Source organism: Nerophis ophidion, linkage group LG23 (assembly GCF_033978795.1).
Source record: "Nerophis ophidion isolate RoL-2023_Sa linkage group LG23, RoL_Noph_v1.0, whole genome shotgun sequence".
Classification (NCBI taxonomy): domain Eukaryota; kingdom Metazoa; phylum Chordata; class Actinopteri; order Syngnathiformes; family Syngnathidae; genus Nerophis; species Nerophis ophidion.
The window spans coordinates 2,886,026-2,910,738 of NC_084633.1; the positions used below are offsets into that span (position 1 = coordinate 2,886,026).

The 24,713-nt window shown below is 38.0% G+C and overlaps 1 protein-coding gene across 3 annotated transcripts; it reads left to right on the forward strand.

The window, feature by feature from the left end:
• Nucleotides 1-280: 280 nt before the first annotated feature.
• gspt1l (G1 to S phase transition 1, like) lies at nt 281-23,890 on the forward strand. Of its 3 annotated transcripts, XM_061884083.1 has the most exons (14): nt 281-756; nt 4,763-4,807; nt 8,198-8,449; nt 8,992-9,025; nt 9,119-9,196; nt 9,358-9,538; nt 13,264-13,418; nt 13,994-14,134; nt 14,226-14,319; nt 14,937-15,017; nt 15,883-16,056; nt 16,146-16,235; nt 20,248-20,416; nt 23,433-23,890. In XM_061884083.1, exons 1-14 carry the CDS (start codon nt 564-566, stop codon nt 23,483-23,485), a joined length of 1,740 nt encoding a protein of 579 aa, XP_061740067.1. In that variant the 5' UTR covers nt 281-563; the 3' UTR covers nt 23,486-23,890. The 3 variants fall into 3 exon arrangements, with proteins under 3 accessions (XP_061740067.1, XP_061740068.1, XP_061740069.1); XM_061884084.1 differs by lacking the exon at nt 4,763-4,807; XM_061884085.1 differs by lacking the exons at nt 281-756; nt 4,763-4,807 and having other exon boundaries at nt 8,167-8,449.
• The last annotated feature ends 823 nt before the right edge of the window (nt 23,891-24,713 follow it).

A 24,713-nucleotide genomic window follows, 5' to 3' on the forward strand; every position in this document is an offset into this window, starting at 1 on the left:
TTCTGTTAGCACCAAAAGTTGCGAATTTTATTGTGGTTGTTCTCTACAAAATCCTTTCATCAAAAATATGGCAATATCGCAAAATGATCAAGTATGACACATAGAATGGACCTGCTATCCCCGTTTAAATAAGAAAATCTCATTTCAGTAGGCCTTTAAAGGACAGACCCAAATTATTCCGAGTGGGAAATCATTAGTACATGGGAAATGTAGTTCTGGTCTTTTCATGAGCTGCTCAATGCTACACGTTATCTGAATGTACAGACTTCATATCCCAGTTGTCTTTGCGGGCAGCACTTCCGGTGGAGGGGACGCATGAGCTCCAGCAGGCTGTCTCTTGGAGTGCTGAGTCGAAGAGCCTCTTTTGGCTTCTCCATTGGTAGAAACCGGCCGCTACCCGGGCCGGAGCGAGAAAAACATTCCTTCCTTAGTTGGGACGCTTCTTATCATTCAAAGGTGTGACTTGGACACCGGGTTTTGGGGTGTACACTCCCGTGGCACCAACAAGAGCGTCGCTCAAACCTCACTGGAGTGAACCACCTCAAAAAAAAAAAAAAGCCACGATGGAGCAGAGAGACACTGCCCCTGATTCTTGGGAACAAGAGGACGACGTGGAGGCCACAATCGACGGACAGCTTGAATCCGCCTTCAAAACGTTTAACGTGAACGCCAAGCCCTTTGTGCCCAATGTGAACGCCGCCGAATTCGTCCCGACGTTTGTCGTGAAAGCCCCCGCGGGGAACGTCGACTCGGCGGGTAAGCCTGGCTGTCACGTTGCGGTTAGCTTAGTTAGCAGCGATGCTAACACTTTCCTATGGGCAGTCCGGGCGGAAGCTAGCATGCTAGCCGCCATGCTAACACGCGCTCGTGCCGGCTAACTCCGGTAACTTGTATTTAATGGTGTAGTGCTTGTTATTATTATAAAAAAGACAAATCAGGTTTCCTGTTAACGCCTTTTTTGTTCATTTTTTGTGGGCTCTTGTCATTTTAACAGAGAAGTGTTATTTGTCTCGTGGAGCCGGCATTAGCATGTTAGCTGCGAATGCTAAGTAGCCCTTGTGTTAGCTGGTGTGGTTTCCCCTCTATAGCACCGCCCCGTTACACCGGGGGACTGCAAAATCCGTTATTCTGCATAACGGTGCACAGCACTTCCAAAATAAACAAGGGTGATAGAAAAAGTGAAATAATAGTTTATCAACTAAGGTTTTGCAAACTTAACATTATTGGTCTCTATTACGTGTGAACCTTGGTTTATACACTAGTGTGACGTGGATGTTGCGACGCATTGCCAGAGTGGACCTAATAGTTAGAACAGTGGTTTTCAACCTTTTTTCAGTTATGTACCCCCTGTGAACATTTTTATTTAATTCAAGTACCCCATAATCAGAGCAAAACATTTTTGGTTGAAAAAAAGAGATAAAGAAGTAAAATAAGTAAAAGACTGTCATTATTTTCTAATTTCTTAAATTGTATAACAGTGCAAAATATTGCTCATCTGTAGTTTTATTTCATGAACTATTTGAAAAAAAGATATAAAAAATACTAAAAACTTGTTTAAATAAACAAGTGATTCAATTATAAATACAAATTTCTACACACAGAAGTAATCATCAACTTAAAGTGCCCTCTTTGGGGATTGTAATAGAGATCCATCTGGATTCATGAGCTTAATTCTATACATTTCTTCACACAAAAAAAGAAATCTTTAACATCAACATTAATGGAACATGTCCACAAAAAAATCTAGCTGTCAGCACTGAATGTTGTATTGTTGCATTTCTTTTCAGTTTATGAACTTACGTTCATATTTTGTTGAAGTATTATTCAATATATTGCTATTTTTAGAATATTTAAAAAAAAAAATCTCACGTACCCCTTGGCATACCTTCAAGTACCCCGTACGCGTACCTCCTTTTGAGAACCACTGGGTTAGAATACAGTGGTTCTTAACCTTGTTGGAGGTACCGAACCCCACTAGTTTCATATGCGCATTCACCTAACCCTTCTTTCGTGAAAAATAAAATGTTTTTTTTTTCTAATTCAAGACAAAGTTATATGTTTATAACACTTTAGTATGGGGAACATATTCTAAGTAACAAAGACTTAATTTAGAGTTATTTGGACACCAGGGTAACATATTCTAAGTAATACAGACTTAATTTAGAGTTATTTGGTTGGGGTTAGGGTTATAATAAGGCCATGCCAAATAAGGCATTAATAAGTACTTAATGACTAGTTAAGAGCCAATATGTTACTAATTTGCATGTTAATAACCAATATGTTCCCCATTCTAAAGTCTAAAGTGTTACCATTTGTTTTTTATTGGTGCACAAAATGAACCGTGCATGAACCAACACAGTGCATGAACTCCCAACAAATTACACACCTGCAAATCAGTCAGCTGTTGCCTTATCCGTAATATGCCGAGAGGGAGAAGTTTGTATTTACACGATGAGTCGGGGGTGTTTTGACCTCCGCCAAACCCCTTTAGGCCATCTCACTGAACCCCTAGGGTTCGATCGAACCCAGGTTAAGAACCACTGTTATAATATGAATCATCGCTTCAGGCCTCTGTGAAGATGACAACACAAAAATGCGCTAATCACACTTAAGCCGTCACATCTCAGCGTTATGTTGTCGTAAAGGAAAGCAAATTGCATAAACAAATATTTTATTTATGGTCTTTTTTTTCACATCTCGACATTTTTAGGCTATATCGCGATACACGATATATATCTCGATATTTTGCCTTAGCCTTGAATGAACACTTGATAAATATAATCACAGCAGTATGATGATTCTGTGTCTACATTAAAACCTTCTTTTTCATACTGCATTAATATATGCTCATTTTAAACTTTCATGCAGAGAAGGAAATCACAACTAAGTCAATTGACCAAAACTGTATTTATTAAACAGTTATTACGCAGTGGCACAAACATTCATGTAATTTCCAAAACAGAAAGTGAAAGATTGTCAGAGACATTTTAAGTGTCAAATAAAAATGAGCTGCACAGTAGGAAATCAAATAGTATTACTCATTCGCTATATGGTAGGTTACTATGGACGTTTTTAAATTCTGTTGTTGACTATGTTTCATACGGTGTTTATCTGGAAATATTTGCCCCGGCATTTTGATGGTGTGAGTGTGGGGCACCGAATGGAGATGTTGACATGCGAAGTTTCAAATACTCCTCGTTCTCTAGCAGGTGACTTTTCAAATGATGCTACATATTAGCAGTGATGCTACTTGCAACGCTTCAGCACCACACTTGACAAATTACGGTTGTCTGTTCGACATATTCCTACTTGAAGACAAACCACCGCCAGACGATGGACTCCTTGCTGTTTGTCTTGGGAATTAATTCTGTTCAACATATTCATACTTGAAGACAAACCACCGCCAGACGATGGACTCCTTGCTGTTTGTCTTGGGAATTAATTCTTCCTTCATTTGCACCTTCTTTCTCTCGTATTACCACTCGCACGCCTCTGCTAGCATCACAGCTAACGTTACCCACGCTGCTACCTCTCTGCTCCGCGAGGGCGTATACATGTATGATGTATGACGTGACATAGGGCTGGGCGATATACGCAATATATCGCTGGTTTGTCTCTGTGCGATATAGAAAATGATTATATCATAATATTCGAGTAGACGTTCTCACGCAGTTGTTTTTAGCTGCGGGCATTACACTACAGGCTCTCCTCGCTCTTTCCTGTGTCTACTCCTCACAGACAAGCAGGCGCACATTCTTACATACATCAGATACTGTGTCGTCATACGTCACATACGTATACGCCCTCGCCCAGCATAGAGGTAGCGGTGTGGTTAACGTTAGCTGTGATGCTAGCTTGTTGTTGCGAGAGAAAGAAGGTGCGAATCTCCTAACAAATGAAGGAAGAATTAATTCCCAAGAAAAACAGCATGGGGTCATCGTCTGGCGGTGATTCGGCTGCAAGTGGGAATATGTCGAATAGACAACTTTAAGTTGTCATGTGTGGGGCACAAGCGTTGCTACCAAAAGTACCACTACTGCTAATATGTAGCATCATTTGAAAAGTCACCTGCTAAAAACTTTAATAAATACAGTTTTGGTAAATTGACTTAGTTGTAATTTCCTTCTCTGCATGGAAGTTTAAAAGTAGCATATATTAGTGCAGTATGAACAAGATTGTTTTAATATATCCATCCATCCATCCATTTTCTACCGCTTATTTTAATATAGACACACTGAATCACCATACTGCTGTGATTATATGTATCCAGTGTTCATTCAAGGCTAAGGCAAAATACCGAGAAATATATCACATATCGCGATATGGCATAAAAATATCGCGTAAAGAAAAAAAGGCAATATCGCCCAACCCTAACGTGACAGTATGTGACGTATGTAAGAAGGTGCGCTTTCTGTCTGTGAGAATGAGACAGGAAAGAGCAAGGAGAGCCTGTAGTGTAATGCCCGCAGCTTAAAGCTACTGCCTGAGAACTTATACTCGAATAGCACAATATAGTCATTTTCTATATCGCACAGAGACAAACCCGCGATATATCGTGTACATCGATATATCACCCAGCCCTATTTACTCCCCTATTTCATATTGACACTACTGACCCAGACCTTAATTTTCCTGAGGGAACTCTCCTGAAGGAATCAATAAAGTACTATCTATCTATTTATTGAGGGGAAATTTGCATTTTAAGTCGTATTACTGAAGTTGAGACACAGCAATAATAATAATAAAGCATGTTGTTTTTCAGTTGCTGCTGAAAAAATAACCAACATGGAAGTGGCGGAAAACACTGGTATGTATGGCTTCAATGTCGTAACCATGGTGTTTGGTTGTGTGCGTGTGTTTTGCAAACATTCGAGCAGCAACACTGACTGTCCTTGTGGTATGTACACTGGACTTAGGTAACCATAATGACCGCCAGATGTCAAGTTAATTTCTCTAAGTCATAGAATTAGAATAGAATAGAAAGTACTTTATTGATCCCTGGGGGAAATTCAGCAATTAGAGTTTTACAAGGATGCCTCCTCTCAATTTGACCTATGTGAACTACTTTTTGTAGCACTTGCTGTTATCTAACAAGAAGTTGAACTGCAAAACTCAAACAAGTGACTTTCTGTCACACTATCTAGTATCTCAGATCAAACTTCAATCCACTTTATTTGTACAGCACATTTAAACAACATAAATGTTTCCAAAGTGCTGCACAACAATATTAAAAACAATATTCCAATATTATCCTTAACTCCACCAATGACTGAATAACAAAATAAAACCAATATAAAAATGATTAAAAACTATTTTAAAGGGTAAAACCAATTAAAACAATAAATAGAAATCAAAATGAATTAAAAAAAACACAGAAAATACAAAACTTCAAAATAGACTTACAGATTAATTAGATCAGACCCACCGGGACCCAGGCAAACTGTTTATGATCAACAAGCACTTTTTAATCACAAAACGTACACGGACAATGTCCGCAACTTGTAGACGACCGATCAGATAGTCAGGAAATCTTTGAAGGTGTTTTTAAAACCGCACACATTTGTGTTAGTTTGTCACATGTGTTAAGAAAATGGCAGCAGATAGAACACGCTCTAATTAACTGTTGGGCTAAGCGACGTAGATAAAAAAGCTTATGAGACATTTATGAATAAAGAATATATCAAAATGACCTTATCAGGCATATGTGCAAATACGTCTCCATATCTGCTCGGTGGCCCTGGGGTTAGAGTGTCTGACCTGAGATCGGTAGGTTGTGATTTCGAGCCCCGGCCGAGTCATATCGAAGACTGTAAAAATGGGACCCATTACCTCCCTGCCGGTCACTCAGCATCAAGGGTTGGAATTGAAGGTTGAATCACAAAAATGATTCCCACTGCTGCTCACTACTCCCCTCCCCTCCCAGGGGTTGAACAAGGGGATGGGTCAAATGCAGAAGACAAATTTCACCACACCTAGTGTGCGTGTGACAATCATTGGTACTTTAACCTTAACTTAAAACAAGTGAGTACACTTCCTCAGTACATATTATTACAGTACATATTTTCAAGGCAGAATACTTTAGATGAAGCTTTAGATGAGTCAGTGTATAGCTGTTAAAGAAAGTTTCATTTTCAACGTACTGTCCCTTGAAAGTATTTGCGTTGTTTAGTCTCGTATTTAACACAAACATAAAATATGATCCATTAAGTATTTTTAACTGTACAAGTGTTTTTTTCTCTGTCTCTTTTGTTCATGATTCAGTATTTAACAAATTTCCCTATTGCAATTACAAGGTAGTTTTGTCCTGATAACAATATTTTGGTGTCAGTGCCAGTATCAAATTAAAGGGGACACAATTGTCATTATTGGCATTATTTTAACAGAAAATCTTATGATAAATTATTACTCATGTTTTTTATCAAAATCAAATAACATAGTGAACATTAGAGGTGGAAATCTTTTGAGCTATGATTCAATTAAAAATCAATAATTGATACATCTTTAATTTATCTATATTGATGCAGTTCTTTTCGTATCAATAAATAAGTGTTTATCGCTTGCAGCTTTAAAAAAAAAACTAATTTGGAATAAGAAATGGTTAAATTATGAAAATGTGTGCAAAACTAGAACATAAGTGCTCGATAATAAAGGAGCTGGTTGGATCTCTCGAAAGGTGGCTCGCTGTCGTCATTACTTTATTTACAATAAATAAATCGATTATTGACATTTACTAATCGATTCTATGATCGTCCTTGTCCGAATTGTGATGCATCTAAAATTGATTATTTTCCCCACCTCTAGTTAATATACTAGACATCTTCTCTTTTAGTAGTAAGTAAGCAAACATATTACACAATTGGCTGCTGAATTATGCTGTAGCATATTGTCATTTGCAATTCTATTGTTTTGTCCAAATTTTGAGGGAAAGGCAGTAGAAAATGGATGGATTATTAAGATTAGTTTATTTCAAAAGGGACAATGAAATTTCATAAAACACATGACGACACATGGTTAAAAAAGTCAGAATTGGCCGGAAGGCTAGTTTTCATCTGTGGTCCCCTGATTAATCCACTTGTTCATTTACTGTTAATATCTGGTTGCTTTGTTGTAACTCCTATGTTAAAATGTAATAAGTACTTATTCTTCTGTTTTTTGGATACTCTATGTAAGTTTTGGGTTGATACTACAAATTTCGGTATCAATCCAATACCAAGTTACATTGGTCACACTTTTAAAGTCCTCTTGTGTCAAGGGATCTATTTCCTGAGTTTATAAATTATACCAAAAATGACAACATTTTCGTGATAATCAAAAATATTGATGTAATCTTAATTTTGATGTAATCATTGTAGTATTGACTATATACGCCTATTGTTCTTGGTATTGTTACAGTCAATGTTTGTAAAGATCCACCCATTTGTTTACATTCAGGAGTGTTAGCTTGCTGTTAGCGGTTAGCTATTGTGTCCACCTATGGTATGTAGTGAAGCATGTTTAGCTATTCTTCGTCCTGCAGGTATCATACGTGTATGAATGAACCATAGTTTGTTGGCATTGAGGCAAAGATTAGAGACTTATAGTTTCACCTTTATCGTTTTTTTGTTTTGTTTTTTTTTTTGAGCAAAAATATGTCCATTTTTCCCCTTCTGTCCCCACGCTGTTTTTGCTTGTTATGTGCCTCGATATATTTTACCGGCTATGTCACCATGGGACATTTTTATAAAAAAAAGTACTGGTATTTTTCACAGGAGGTTTAGTAAAAAAATATATATTCACTAGTACTGCAATACTATACAATTAATTTTATTGCACAGAGCAAAAATTACATGAATTTATTAGCGTTATCAACTTCCAAATACACAAAAAAGCATCTCATCGCAATTTTTGTGGAAAATATTTGAAAACTCGGCAATTTCAAATAAAGTCGAAGATTTGGTTGTCATTAATCCCTTAAAAGAGCTGTTTCAAAAAAATTGACTCGTTTGTGAACATCATGTTTTTTTAACTTGTTTATGTGGTAGAGATATAAAATAGAGTTCACGTTTAAGGTGAATATATTTTTCAATGTAGATATCAGCGAACATCTTTTAAAAAAAATATTCTATAATTTGTATGTGGCTCTATTTAAATACATGCAAGCGACTATTGTAAACTGTATATTTAGTGATGAAACTATCTCAAACATTTATCTTTGCAGCTCCGATGGAGAATGGCGACGCAGAAATGACCTCAGAGGAACCATGGGACCAGAAAGAAGCTGAACCTAACGAGGATGAGCCAGGAGGTGGGTGCAGTGGCGACCACGGTCCAGAAGGGGTTACAACAGCTGAGGAGTCGGGGTCAGAGATGATGGAGGAGGAAGAGGAAACGCCTGTTCCCAAGGGTCCACCTACACAGCCAGACGCACCTAAGAAGGAGCACATCAATGTCGTGTTCATCGGGCATGTAGGTCAGTACACTTCAATACTGAATTGTTTTAAATTGTATGGCTGTAGAATGGTCTCACTGTAATATAACATAAACAAATGTTATATTACAATGGAGTGTTCCGTGCAGGATTATACCAACCGTTGTTGCTTTCCTATTGTCTACTACTGCAGTAAATTTTAACAGACATTGTCGCCATGTTTGATCGAGAAAATATGCTAAAAGCTGATCACCGGGATTAGACTCAAATTATATGATCCATCCATCCATTTTCTACCGCTTATTCCCTTTTGGGGTCGCGGGTAATCACTTAGCCCTAGGGTGAATAGTTGTTTGTATTGTATGTCCTGTGATTGACTGGCTGTATCTGGGTGTCCCTTGCCTGGTTCCCAAAGTCAGCTGGGATAGGCTCCAGGTCACCCGTGGCCCAAATAAAGTTAAGCGATACAGAAAATGTGTGAATGGATTATGACAAAAGTAATAAAGATGTTTTCTGCATTGCTAGCTGCTCATTAACATTAGAAATGTATGTGTCTAAATGTATGCCATTGTCCCTCCTTTTAGATGCTGGAAAGTCTACCATTGGTGGACAAATCATGTAAGTACCAAGGTGCTTTTTCTGCTTGACTGTATTATATCAAATAAAAAATACATCACAACTCAATCTATATTGTTTACTGTTACCTTTTAGGTATCTTACGGGCATGGTGGATAAGAGAACCTTAGAGAAGTATGAGCGAGAAGCAAAGGAGAAGAATAGAGAAACCTGGTAAGTGCATATGTTTGATTTCAAACTACAACATGGAAGGATGCTTAACAGACTTGAATTTATTTAATGTATTGGGCGGAATGTCTGGTAATGTTATGAGTATTTCTTATTATAATTGAATATATAAGAGGGATCATAACATGCTGCTCACCTGTCTTCAGGTACCTGTCTTGGGCCTTGGACACCAATCAAGAGGAGAGGGACAAAGGCAAGACGGTGGAAGTGGGCCGAGCATACTTTGAAACAGACAAAAAGCACTTTACCATCTTAGACGCACCCGGCCACAAGAGTTTTGTGCCCAACATGATTGGGGGTGCATCACAAGCTGACCTGGCTGTGCTGGTGAGTTTGTAATTTTCTCCAACAAATGCCCTTTCAGCGCAATTCCAAGTGCAAAAGTTCTCAAACTCTTAAACTGACATTTGAATTTGTGGCCAATGAATTTTGTTAAAAAAGCAGATTGGAATTTCTTATTGATATGAGCAACACATTGCTGTGTTGTGCACAATCATCTTCTTTTGAAGACTAACTACTGTATATACCATAACTCACTAAGGTGTACAGGCATATAAAATGTCTGCGAAAATGTGATCCAAACCTGGACTACATTTACACAGCAGGCCAAAGTGGGCCAAATCACATTTTCTAAAGTAAAATTTTTTCCAGCCGACTATTTAACACTGAAAGTAAAATGTGATTTTTATCAGACTCTAGTGTAAACACGCATGTGGCCTCGGCAACACTTGCAGGCGCAGTGCAAAAAAGGGATAATAAAGGATGTTGAACAAGAGGAAGTTGCTACTACTATAAAATAATATTGGCCACACCTTAAAAAGGTATTTTTTTACATGAAAATAAATTAAAGTAATATGATGTATGAGGGGATGTAGATAGTGTATCACATTTGGGAGGGTTGTAATCTTTTAATGGCTATTAAGTAGAGGAAAAACACGGACATCAGTGTGGATCTACAAGAGCTTTATTTTTTAACTCGCATAAAAGCTAATGTTGCATAGCGTCAATTCCGGTCTTTAAACAATTGCTATTTCTTCCGAATCCAAATATATACTCATATATTACATATAGCCTATTACCGTATTTTTCGGACTATAAGTCGCAGTTTTTTTTCATAGTTTGGCCGGGGGTGTGACATATACTCCGGAGCGACTTATGTGTGAAATTATTAACACATTACCGTAAAATATCAAATAATATTATTTATCTCATTCGCGGGCCATTCGTGTGGACCTGCAAAACCAGATTCACTGAAACCGGATGTTGTGATAAAATATCCACTTCCACTGGCGACTGCGCCTTTACCGGTGCACACCAATGTCGTAGCTCGCCCAAAGCTGACGAAAAAGTCACATTCAGGTCGCATTGCATTAAGACTGAAATCACATTTGACAAGATCAGATTCCAATCGGATTTAGTACTGTCTCTTGATGTTGCCTGAATCTTATGCAAAAATATCAGATTTTAGCACTTTGGAGTGTTTAAATTGGTGTGCAGTGTAAATGGGGCCAAAATTTGTTGAACGCTCGCCTTAGCCGCAGGTATTCGTTGTTCCTCTTGCTTAAAACGCCTCACTGAAATGCAGGAAAGGGAGACAATCAGAGGCGCCAAAACAAGCTCGTTCGTTAGCATCAACTCACTAGCTTACTTTGAGCCACAACATTGACGGCTGTCTACTATGCTGCTAATCATGTTTGGATGATTACATTCTGAACACTGTTGGTTCCGGAACCAGACTCAAAGGGTGCTCAAATGCTTGGGTGTAACAGTATATCACAATCGTATGTTATACTTTGGGTTTAAGGTCAGTGTTTAAATCACAAACTTATAACATTTTAGGGTGTTGGCAATCTTCTTATTCCCTACTGTCACACAGCAACAATTGCTGCAACCTTAATACAGCGGTATGTTCCAAACCATGATTATGACATACTGTTACACCCCTACTGTCGAGTGAAGGAAGCACAGCGACTTTTTTCTGTTTAATATATTAATTAATTTGTTTTTTTTTTTTGCTACGTTGTCATTAGTTACAGTTGTACCTCGATTCATTCCTCGACAGAGAAACCTCAAAACACTCGTATCTCAAATCAGCTCTGCCCATTGAAATGAACTGAAATAAATATATTACATTTTCCCCCCAAAAATACAATTTTAACATGTAACGAGAGCTGCGCCATTTTGGCATAAAAAATAAAACTCAGATTCTTTGAAGCTCGGAAAACTTTTTTTTCTGATTATGATTTTGAATTCTTGGTAAAAATTCAAAGACAACGGAGGGGTGGGAGTTGCTGACGACATGAAATTGGATAATAAAAAGGCAAAATAAATGTTCTAAACACATATTTTAAAACATTGATTCATTATGTTCTTAACATTTAATCTTTTTTCATGACATTGTGCCCTTTTTCTAATTCATTTTAATTTTTATGTATTTTTTATTTCTACATGCGTTGTATAGGTCCAAAAAAGGCTGTTCCAAAAAATGTCTCCCAGACTTATACCACAGGTTTACTTATTTCACCAGGAGTGCAAAAAAATTAGTGTCTCTAGCTGTGTGTTGTTATCATTTGAATATTAATATGGTTTATTTGTTATTGTTGGTACTTGTAATACATTACTCAGAAGCCTTAGAGGTAGAGCGGAGACTGAAATATAGACAAAAGTGTGGAGATAGAAGAGAGTACTCTGCAGGAGTTGTAAAACGGTTTCTGTGTTACTGAGAGCTGTTGTTCCTGTATTATTGAAATAAGCAATAAACATAACCTTCACATGGTTGTATGCTCGCTGCGGAGGCGGATCTCCACTCAAAATGAACAGCACATAGACACTCCTCTTTTTGACTTGTAATCCTTCACTTCATAACTTCAAAGTTGCAAAATTGATGACCCCACAGAACTCTTCTGCTGCGTCTTATTCTCTGGCAAAGCAGGTTTATATGAGATGTGTTGTGAAGAGGATTTAATATGAATCCACCACATTTCCATTATAATTTGTTAATGAACAAGAGCGAACCCAAAAGCATTAAATCTGCATTTGGGAGTTTATTTGTGGGAATGGAGTGTCTTTGCAGACTCCAGTGGAAAATATTCTCAGAAAAGAGGAGCCTAGCTGGAAGATGCTAGACATTATAGAAAATAACATTGTCATAATTAATCAGTTTACAATATACAATTGTTTATTTGTGCAGCCCTTCATGTAACCTGCCTTTAAAAAAAAAAAAAACAAAAAAAAAACACCTTTTCGCAAAAAAATGGCACGAGGGGTGGCTGCTGCTTCAGAAGATTTTTGTTGGATGGCTGCCGCATAGGCTTGGTTGCATGGTCGATTAAGTCACCTACTCAGTGGCCTAGTGGTTATAGTGTCCGCCCTGAGATCGGTAGGTTGTGAGTTCAAACCCCGGCCGAGTCGCACCAAAGACTATAAAAATGGGACCCAGTACCTCCATGCTTGGCACTGAGCTTGGGGTGATCCAGGGTGATGGGTCAAATACAAAGAATACTTTCGCCACACCTAGTGTTAGTCGAGTGTCTTCCGCTTTTAAGACCGAATGTTTTGGAGCAGATTTTGTGGAGTTCATTCTGGCATTTGGATTGCCAGCTCGCGGTGGGGAGGATCGTCATTGTTCTTTTTCTTCTTACTCATGGTGGGGGCAAAAACAGTCTCATAACTGAAATTTTGCTGATAACTTAAAACAAAAAGCCAAAAGACACCTCGTATCTTAAATTGCTCGTACGATTGAGGTACCACTCACTGTACTTTCTAAAAACCCACGTCTTATCTTCCCTCTTTTGCAACATACAGTTAGACCAAAAGTTATGCAACTCTTACTGTAAATAGTTTTTATTTACCACGTTTATAATAAATCAAAAAATTATTCAAATTGCGCCGTACTTCTAATTAGAAATGGCAAATTTATATGTATATTCATTCACTGCTTGAAAATGTGTTCATATAAAAATAAATGTAGCCTTCAATGAGGATTAAAAACATTTTGAGTGCAATCATACATTATTTAGTTTTGTCACTCAAAAAAATACAACATTCTCTAGGTGATCTCTGCCAGGAAAGGAGAGTTTGAAACCGGCTTTGAAAAGGGTGGACAGACGCGGGAGCATGCTATGTTGGCCAAAACAGCGGGAGTCAAACATCTGATTGTTCTGGTGAATAAAATGGATGACCCTACAGTCAACTGGAGCCTGGAGAGGTAGGTGGAAGGATCAATAAATTACAGGTCTAATATTTTGTGTTTCTCTTGCATTGAAGCACAGTAAAGTTTATATTGGGTGTTTTATTGTAATATTTGTTGAGGTTGTATTTTTATTGTTTAAAAAAATGTAACTGTGGGCAAGTTGCAAACAACCCTTTTAACAGTAATACCTTAGCAATGTGTTGACTATTTTTAGGCCTGTCATAATTAAAACATTAACACAAATTCATTAATTATTATTAATCCAATTAAAATATTAATACAATTGACAGCACAGAATCACTCAGTTCCTACCGTTTATTATGTATACTCTGCAGAAGGGACATTACCAAAACTGTCCATATGAAAATGCGTTTGGAATTGGATCATCCCATCCATCTGTTTTCAACTGCTTGTCCCCAACTATTATTAATTAAAGAATAATAACATCTTACACAGGTATTACGCTCAAACGATTAATTGACACAACAAAATAAAAGTCAAAGGCTTTTTTTTAACGCAATAAAATATCAATATGAGGTATTTAGTACTTTTGAATTTCAATTGAATTACTTTTTCATCTAAATGTTTAGGTACGAAGAGTGTAAGGAGAAATTGGTGCCATTTTTGAAAAAGGTGGGCTTCAACCCAAAGAAAGACATTCATTTCATGCCATGTTCTGGGTTGACGGGGGCCAACCTGAAGGAACCCACTAACATGTGCTCCTGGTACACGTAAGTTCCTTAATATGTGGAAAATAAACAGGCAACAGTTTATATTAACTTTAACACTTCCTTTTTTCTCACTCAATACTTTTTTTAACAGAGGTCTTCCATTCATTCCACACTTGGACAGTTTGCCAAGTTATAACAGATCGAGCGATGGCCCTATCAGATTGCCAATTGTCGACAAATACAAGGTAAGATTGATTTGAGTTACACCTATTTAAAATACCTAAATGTGCCAAAACACGCCTCAGATGGAAGCACACACATCAAACTGTCGGATGTTGACTTTTTACACACTGAGTGCATGCAGGACTGTTTTATGTATATGGCTGGTTGAATAAATTTTGCTCTGAGCATTATTGTTAAAATGTGTTATGGTATACTGGAGAGTAAGCTGATGAAGTTTTATTAGATATGAATAGCATTTAAAATCCTGAAAGCATGTATTTATTGGATGCAAAAGGGGGTTGCCAAATGAAAAGTTTGCTTTCATTAACACGAGGAACATATTGATATACCCATGGAAGGTAATCTGCGCCCTAGGGTCCGAATAATACGGTAAGTAAAAACTAAATTACTCCCACAAAAAGTGACAAGTGAATAACAAGAAGGACAACCTAGTAAATTTTCCCCTGTAATTTTGTAAATTGTGTTCTTCTGGTATATAGTGTGATGTCTTAACTCAAATCCGTACGTAACATTGTCATATTTTTCGGACTTTAGGGCGCACTTAAAATCCTTTCATTTTCTCAAAAATTGTATGTTTTTTTATAGAATTTGATGTTACTCATAAAGTTGTCTCTTACAGGACATGGGCACTGTGATTCTAGGCAAACTTGAGTCAGGCTCCATCAGTAAAGCACAGCAGCTGATTATGATGCCAAACAGGGTAAGATTAAGTTATTTTACCCAATAGTACCAATAACTGTTTGCATATCATGAGTGCTGATTTTTTATTTCGCAGAAAAAGTCTGTCACAACTTTGGGAAAACGGTAGTAGTTCCTGTAGATGTTTTTTTATGTTTACTTTATTCGGACAGCTAAAAAAAAAATAACTTTAGCAGAGGTGGTAACTGTCCCTTTCGCAGATGATATATTGTTGTGTTCACATGAAAACACTTGATATAAAGCACCTTCTACAAAAAATCTTTTTTAGAACATTGGGCATTAATGCATTAATTAGAATTCAATAGCAAATCAGAAAAAAGTGGCCGTTGTGATATTTGCCAATATTTTTTTGCCTAACAAATATTTGCTTTAATAGAGCGGCTTTTAGAATTTCTGTTTATTTTAAGCATTTTGTTTCCCAATGTGAAAGAGCTGTGGATGAATTAATATACTTCAAATTATTTCTGGGCCTCTGATTTTGCCCTCGTGCACAGACAGTATTTGTACTTTTTTGTCTGTAGTGATGTGAAATGGTCCTCAATTTAATTATGATTCTCAAACAGAGACCGACTTATATGCCTATTACTAAAAAGCATTCCTTTCCCCAGTGTGACAATTTTTGCTATGCCCCAGGAATTTAATTGTGAGTGCCGTAAAATCTAAAAACCTTTAGAGGGCAGTAAAGGACTGGCCCAAATATTGCTCCTATTTATTCATTCTAAATGATTTAGCCCTCGTTATGAAATTGATTTATTTTTGAAATTCACAAACTTCTTTATTTGTATTTTAACTAATAGAGAAGTGCCCCTTTTTTGTATTCCAAGTTATCCTTCTTTTCTAAACATGATCGTCATGATTCCCCCCAGCACAATGTGGAGGTGTTGAGCCTCTTGTCAGATGACGTGGAGACGGATGATGCTGGACCAGGAGAAAATCTCAAATTGAGGCTGAAGGGTATTGAGGAGGAGGAGATCCTTCCTGGGTTCATTCTGTGTAATGCGGAGAACCTCTGCCACTCTGGACGCACTTTTGACGCCCAGGTCAGTGAACACGTCGTGTGGACCTGCAAAACCAGATTCAGTTATACAAAAGGGTGGATTTGTGACATCATACCTACTTCACCTTCCAGATTGTCATCATCGAACATAAATCTATCATCTGTCCGGGTTATAATGCTGTCCTTCACATTCACACCTGCATCGAAGAAGTGCAGATTACGGTAAGAACAATTGATTGGCCGCCACTTTTATAAAAACCGAAGTATTTTTGTTATTCCTGTATTTAACTCAATTAACCACTTCCTCAACTTGACCCAATACTAAAAACCCATCTAAATTATCCCAATGTTAACCAACGCAAACACCCCAGTACTCTTATACTGGGGTGTTTGTCAATGACCTGAGTGATTATTGTACTATAAGAAAACTGTAAGCTTCCAAAATCAAACGCCAATATTAACACAAAAGTGATATTAAAAACTGTTGTCTCACAGCTTTTATTAACGACTGAGCTGCGTTTCAGTGGAACGTAGTTGCTTCAATTAATAATGTAGAGATGGCGTTAGAATACTTTAATAATGAATTTCAACACATAGTCAATAAACATAGTTCTTTTGAAAAATTTAGATTAAGAAGCCAAAATAATTCCTGGTTTTCCTCTGAAATTTGAAACCTTTTCAAAGAGACATGGAAGTATTATTATAGCAAAATAATTTGCAAACATGTATCTCAATCTGTGTGTGTGTGTGTAATCCAGTGTGTGTGCTTGTGTACTAATTTGTGTTTCTGTATATCAAGTGTGTTTTAAGCCATTTGTCGGCCCCTTGATAGGCTGTCTACTTACATGTGACTTCTGCGACACTTCTGCCATGTAAGGTTTGAGCAAGTGCATCCAGATTCGTGAGGATGTAATACAACTTGTGCGTTAAATGCGTGTAATACAATCTGCGTGTGCGTATGTGAGGTGTGTCTATATTTAACTAACCACGGAAAACATCACGCAATTCAAAGCAATCAGAAACGACGTACAGCTGAGGTGTGTGAAAGAGAGACGCCAAGACCTGTCCTACGTTGTTTCTAAATGGTTTAAATTGCGTGGTGTCCTCCGTGGTTGGTTAAAGATAGGCACATGCAGATTGTGTTACACACACACACTTCTGAACGTGCGCGCTCAAATCACACACAGCAGAAGGGTTTTAAAAGTCACGTGTAAAAAAAGAAAGCCAATAGAGGGTTCCTGCTCCTCGCAGATCATAGATACACACGCAAAGATTGTATTACACGCAAGCGCTTCTTAATGCGCGTGCACAAGTTGTATTACACGCTCACAAATCTGGATTCGCACGCTCAAATCATACACGACAGAAGTGTCGCAAAATTCACGTGTAAGTAGTCTGATTAGGGACAGACCAACAACTTAAAACATACGTACGCCGATCTAAAACATACGTACGCGGATCTGAATACACACACTTAGATTGGTATAGAGACACACAAATTAGTACACATGCACGCAAATTGGATTACACGCGCACAGTTTGAGATACACGTTTGCAAAAAATTTTGCTACAATAATACTTAAAGGCAATGCTTGGGCCAGGGCTTGAAAAACAAAGACCGAGGTTGACTGGCTCAGCTTTTTCTAGGTTAGAAATACTGATACTTCCCTTAGAGCAGTGGTCCCCAACCACCGGGCCGCAGAATCAGTTTTTATTAACTTTTATTTTATTTTATTTTATTTTAAATTAAATCAACATAAAAAACACAAGATACATTTACAATTAGTGAAGATATGCTCACAATTAGTGCACCCACCCCAAAAATATCCCTTTTTGATGCCAACATTTTTTTTTAAATTGCCCCACCTCCCGCGGGCGGGTGGGCGATTGCGTGCGTACAGCGGCCTGCAAACGTATTCATACCACATAATATATAATTTATTGAAATTTTATGTGAAAGACGAAAACAAAGTGGTTAACAATTGTGAAGTTGAAAGAAAATTCTAAATGATTCAAAAAAAAATTTTTACAAATAAAAAAACTTAAAAGTGCGGCATGCAAAAGTGTTCAGCTCCCTTTTATCTTAGCACAACCATTTTCTTTCAGAATTAGCCTGATTATCGTTAATGACTAAATATTGGGGGCTTCACGGTGGCAGAGGGGTTAGTGCGTCTGCCTCACAATACGAAGGTCCTGAGTAGTCAGGGTTCAATCCCGGGCTCGGGATCTTTCTGTGTGGTGTTTGCATGTCCTCCCCGTGAATGCGTGGGTTCCCTCCGGGTACTCCGGCTTCCTCCCACCTCCAAAGACATGCACCTGGGGATAGGTTGATTGGCAACACTAAAATTGGCCCTAGTGTGTGAATGTGAGTGTGAATGTTGTCTGTCTATCTGTGTTGGCCCTGCGATGAGCTGGCAACTTGTCCAGGGTGTAGCTGAGATAGGCCCCAGCGCCCCCTGTGACCCCAAAAGGGAATAAGCAGTACAAAATGGATGGATGGACTAAATACTGTCCTTATGTGTGTAATCTAATCTCAGCACAAATAGAGATGCTCTGTGACAGCTTTAAAGCTGGGCTAAGTAAATACTAGTGAGCAAAGGGCATTGTGAAGTCCAAGGAACACACCAGACGGGCCAGGGAAAAAGGCTTAGGCTATCAAAATATTTCCCAAGCTTTGAACATCTCACAGAGCATTGTTGAATTTATCATCTGGAAATGGAAAGAATATGACACAACCTTAAACCTCCCAAGACAAGGCCGTCCACCTAAACTTATTGTCTGAAAAAGGAGAGCACTGATCAGAGATGCAGCCCAGAGGCCCATTGTGGCTCTGGATGAACTGCAGAGATCCACAGTTCGGGTCTGGGAATCTGTCCAAATGGAATACATTAGTTTTTTGTCCTCAAAATTCTTCATACAACACCCCATGATGGCAGTGTGAAAAGGTTTGGTTTGGGGTTTTTTTAATACATTTTTGAATATGTATTAAAAAATAAACTAAGAAATCACATTTACACAAGAATTCACAGCCTTTTCACTGAAGCTCAAAAGTAAGATCAGGTGCATCCTGGTCTGGGAATCTGTCCAAAATGGAAAACATTAATTTTTTGTCCTCAAAATTCTTCATACAACACCCCATGATGGCAGTGTGAAAAAGTTTGGTTTGGGTTTTTTTTAATACATTTTTGAATATGTATTAAAAAATAAACTAAGAAATCACATTTACACAAGAATTCACAGCCTTTTCACTGAAGCTCAAAAGTAAGATCAGGTGCATCCTGTTTTAACTGATCATCATTGAAATGTTCTTACAGCTTAATTGGAGTCCATCTGTTGTAAATTCAGTTGGTTGTACATGGTCTAGAAAGGCATACACCATCTACTCCTAAGGTCAGAAAGAAATGGCAAACAATGACTTGCCAATAATTGATTATTAAAACGTGCTTTATTTACTTAAATGCCGCCAGTCGTTGGACACGTTTTTTCATTCAGCACTAAGATTTGTTACTGGCTCTCGTCTCAACAACTGTCAACAGTATATGTCTTCATTGAGCACACTCGGATGGATACACTTTCCATTCTATCCCAAGGGATAGACAATGTGGGACGTTTATATAGTGCCTATGTTTTTAAAAGGTGTAAATCTAAATATGCATCTTAAAATGTATGTCTTAACTTATTAACTTTGTAACTGCCTTGTGACATGTTCTGTTGACTTTCTGGCCAGGTCACCTAACAAAGATCTTGATCTCAATGGGTTCTCATCTGATTAAATAAAGGTTGAATTTGTGAATTAATCAAATTCTTGTGCGTTTTCTGAATGAAATAAAATGTTAGACAATATCAACTAATTGTTAAGGAAGGAGGTGATCATGTACTAATTTTTAATAAATGATAAATGATAAATGGGTTGTACTTGTATAGCACTTTTCTACCTTCAAGGTACTCAAAGCGCTTTGACACTACTTCCACATTTACCCATTCACACACACATTCACACACTGATGGAGGGAGCTGCCATGCAAGGCGCTAACCAGCACCCATCAGGAGCAAGGGTGAAGTGTCTTGCTCAGGACACAACGGACGTGACGAGGTTGGTGCTAGGTGGGGATTGAACCGGCGTCCCTCGTGTTGCGCACGGCCACTCTCCCACTGCGCCACGCAGTGGGAGAGTGGCAGTCTATTAATGCAGTTGATAGATTCCAATGTTTTGTGATTCTGTTCACCTCTGCAGGCCTTAATTTGTCTGGTGGACAAAAAGACAGGAGAGAAGAGCCCGACGCGGCCGCGGTTTGTTAAACAAGATCAGGTCTGCATCGCACGCCTGCGCACAGCTGGAACCATTTGCCTCGAGACCTTTAAAGACTTTCCTCAGATGGGACGGTTTACCTTACGAGATGAAGGTAACTCCACATTGCACTCTAGTAAAAAGTACTGAATCTTCTTACAGTGGGACCTCTTGGGGTTGAACAAAATGTCTCCCCAACACGAGTCCTCTTCGGTTTGCCTTTCTAAATCAATTTCCCTAAAGAAGTACAAATCATAAGTTGAATGGCCAAGCTGTCGGGATCATAACATCATTATTTTACAGGGGGTGCCATTGGAAACATTTTAGCTTCCTAATGGCCATAAAAGTGCCAATAAAGAAAAATCCCTGCTTTTAACTCTTGCTACTGTTTTCATGTCAAAGCTTTAAACTACAGCCTCAGTAAACACAAGTTGAAAATAAAGATGGGAATTTCAGGGTACTGCTTAATATGTACAGTAATGATATTTTCATATTGGCAAGCTAGGGTGGAAAAAAACGATCATCGGTGACATCACTCATGTTTTTCCGGACACCGCGGCCCCTTGCAACAACATTGCAGGGGAAAATGTTAAAGGGGAACTGCACTTTTTGGGGGGAATTTTGCCTACCGTTCACAATCATTATGAACGACGATGACGAAGGTATTTTTTTTACTCCATTACGTCTAAATAAAAGTCCGCTTGCAGTCCGCGGAGCCAATGGAAGAGCCTCTCTTTTTCCCATAAAACCCAATTTAAAAAAAAAACATCCAAAAAGCGGCAACAATACTCATTTACATTTCGTGACTTGAATATTAACCAAATATTAGTGATATTAAAATTATAAGCGTTAACGCAGACGCACTATTTATAGCAATGCCTTTATCACTAGCGTGTGTGCCTATGTTGACATGATTGAGTGGCAAGAGGGACAAGCGATAAGTTCCTGGACAAAGGAGGGCTTTAGGGGCAAAACAACAAAGGATTTAATTTAGAGCTAATTATAGGAAATACAATTATCGACAGTAACGATACTCAGTAGTATTTTTGTACTACTTAGTACAGATGCCACTGTGGTATTGACCAGATACTCAATTTCACAGTGATTAGATCAATATTTTTACTATCAAAGAATGTGGACAAAGGAGGGCTCAAAGGGCAAACAAACGCCAAAGGATTTAACTCAGCGCTAATATGACGAAATCATTTCAAAATGGAATTGATATTGTTACACCGCCGTCCTGTGTTTTTGTCTGATCGTAATTGTGATCAAAAGGTTTACCATCCAATAATCTTAAAAAATACAAGAGTCAACATCAGCATTGATGTAACCCTGTAACTTACTTGATAATGAATCAAGTTTGGTATCCAAATTTGTTGTACTAATGTGAAGTATCCAAACAACAGAAGGATAAGTGTCAATTACATTTAACAGAAATGTAGATGGGACCATGTTACACAGAAAGTAACCAGCTGTTAACAGTACCCGTAACTTAGTTTTGACTAAAATCATACAACCCAAAATTACGCAATATTGTACCGCAAACGCCAACAGTTGAATTAGGAGCCTTTGTAAACCATTGTGAAATGTTTGTATTATCATTTATATGCCTAAAAATATATTGTGGTATGCAGTATATCGTTATCGCAGGAGGCTGAGAAGGACAATATATCACAATATAGGTTTTAGCCCATATCGCCAATCACTAATTTGTTGGTAATCCTCTCCAAGGTTCTCATAGTCATCATTGTCACCGACGTCCCACTGGGTGTGAGTTTTCCTTGCCCTTATGTGGGCCTACCGAGGATGTCGTAGTGGTTTGTGCAGCCCTTTGAGACACTAGTGATTTAGGGCTATATAAGTAAACATTGATTGATTGATTGACTAATTTGCATTCAAAAATCTACATTTGTCTTACTCAGCTCAGTGTCACAACGATCGTGGTTGTACACAATTGTCCTGTTGCTCATTCATCGGGTTTTCATTGGCCTTTTTTCAAAGTTCTTATCCAGCTGAATACTATCCACACTCGAAAAGTCAAAGTTTTGAGATACTTTACTTTTCAGGTTAACGTCATCTCTCGAGTACCCGATGTTCTGTATTTTGTTTGTTCTGTGTGGCTTCAAGCTAAGTTTCAGCCGTTCATGCAGGAAGTGCCTTCTGGATCAGGGATTCTTAACCTTTTTGACTTCTGGGTCAACATTTCTACTAGAGAGTCCCAGGACCCACTCAAATATTAACACTGAATTAATAGTCTTCCTCTTGATTTTAGTTGCATTTAGTATATATCTCACCTGCTCGCAGTTTACAACCTTGTCAAATGATTAATCTCATTTGACAAATTAGATGAATCATTCATAAACTAAATGAGCAATAAATGCTTCTTACCTAAACTGTCAATAAAATTTAAGGGCAAATGAAAATACAGCTTCACCACTTAAGTCATATTTTTGCGCTGAGGAAACTTCTCTAAAACTTTACATCCAGACTGCTTCTGTTTGTTTGATATTATCATTACTACCACAAGTGGTGTAAAAGTCTATTACAACTGAGTACCGTACGGACCACAGCTGAGAAACAAATATTTTTCGGGGGAGCTTGCGCCCCAACAATGGTTAAGAAATACTTTAGTAGATGACATGTTAACACTGGACTCACTAATAAACATGACAATAGATTATAAAAAAAGTTCTGTGGTGAGAGCAAATCTATTATAGCATTGTAAGGTTAAATATAGCGATTGATCTATCGCAAACAATCAATACTACCCTTCCATGATTTTGATGATCTGTTTAATCGTTTTTTTCATTTGGAATAAGTGTGGTCTTATGATGTTCACTGAGCTGATCTTTTCTCTTGGGACATCCATTATTGTAAAGCAGAATCTAACATTGATCAACCCTAGGGACCCAGCTAGAATATTTGTAATGTTGGAAGTATTAACACACGATAATAAATGTCTTGGTTTTTAAACAAATTCACACAAATGTCATGCAAACATGTTTTTACTGCCAATGAATGCTACACACGTCTTGAAGTACTTGAGACATTGCATAGATATTCTAAAGCTGAGTCAATGATTTTAATGTCAGTCATCAACCCAAATGTCATAAGGTTTGTGTGCTTCACAGGTAAGACCATCGCCATTGGTAAGGTTCTGAAGCTGGTTGCTGAACGGGACTGAAGACGCAGTTGCACAAGAGGTCAGAAGGAGGAAGGGGTGGTCTGTGGCAAAGGCACCTCCCTCTGACACTCACCGTCTGTTGAAGACCAGCTTCAGAAAAAACAAACTTTTACGATACAGAGAAGTTCGTTTTTAAAAAGAAGAAATCCAAGAAGTCCACACAAGTCAGCTTTCTCATATTGAGAGCTCAGCTATGCCATTTCTGGGTAAGCCAGCCCTCCACCTTTCCCCGCCTCCCGAATCTAGTCTATTCAGAGCGGTATTTTGTTTTTTTTCTTCCTTTTTATGTTGTTGCTGTATTAATGACCTCAACAAATGACAGATGTTATCTGTGAACAGATGTGGGCCACCATTTTTGCTTGGATTATGACATATCATAAATACGCTGCAAAAAGTTTGAAAGCATTTCACCAATTGAAACCAAAATGTCTATCATTGGTGTCCATGTCTCACTTTTACCCAGTTTTTTTTTTTGTGGCGTTCTGGCTGTCTGCTTGAGCTTGTCTACAAGATATTAAGCAAACAACTATGACAATAAAATATTTGAAAAAAAATGTTCATCCTTTCAAAGGTGGCTTTGTAGGATAGGATAAACTATTCATCCTACGGAATGTCCACATAAATAGTTAAAACACATGAAATCAGGAAAGAACACAAAGAACTAAAAAGGGGAATTGTACTTTTTTGGGAATTTTGCCTATCATGACAATGGATATTTTTTTATGCATTCTAAATGCGATCAAAAGTTTGCTTACAATGGAGCCTATAAAGCTCGATAGAAGTGGTATGAAAATGAGTTTAGTATATAAGGAATGTAACGGGCACATTTATAATAACATTGAAATTCCTCCCACTTCCAAAAACATGCACCTGGGGATAGGTTGATTGGCAACACTAAATTGGCCCTAGTGTGTGAATGTTGTCTATCTGTGTTGGCCCTGCGATGAGGTGGCGACTTATCCAGGGTGTACCCCGCCTTCCGCCCGATTGTAGCTGAGATAGGCGCCAGTGCCCCCCGCAACCCCAAAAGTGAATAAGCGGTAAAAATGGATGGAAGCATTAATTTCAGAAACGCATCACGTTAGGTTCTTTTGTTCATCACTGATTACTCACTGCAGCCTCTTAAGAGCCAACAAAGTTAATACATCACTTACTGTACAAGTTCCGCTGTCATTAGGATGCTGACTGCAATGATGTTTATATTTTGTCATTTAAATGAACGTCTCAT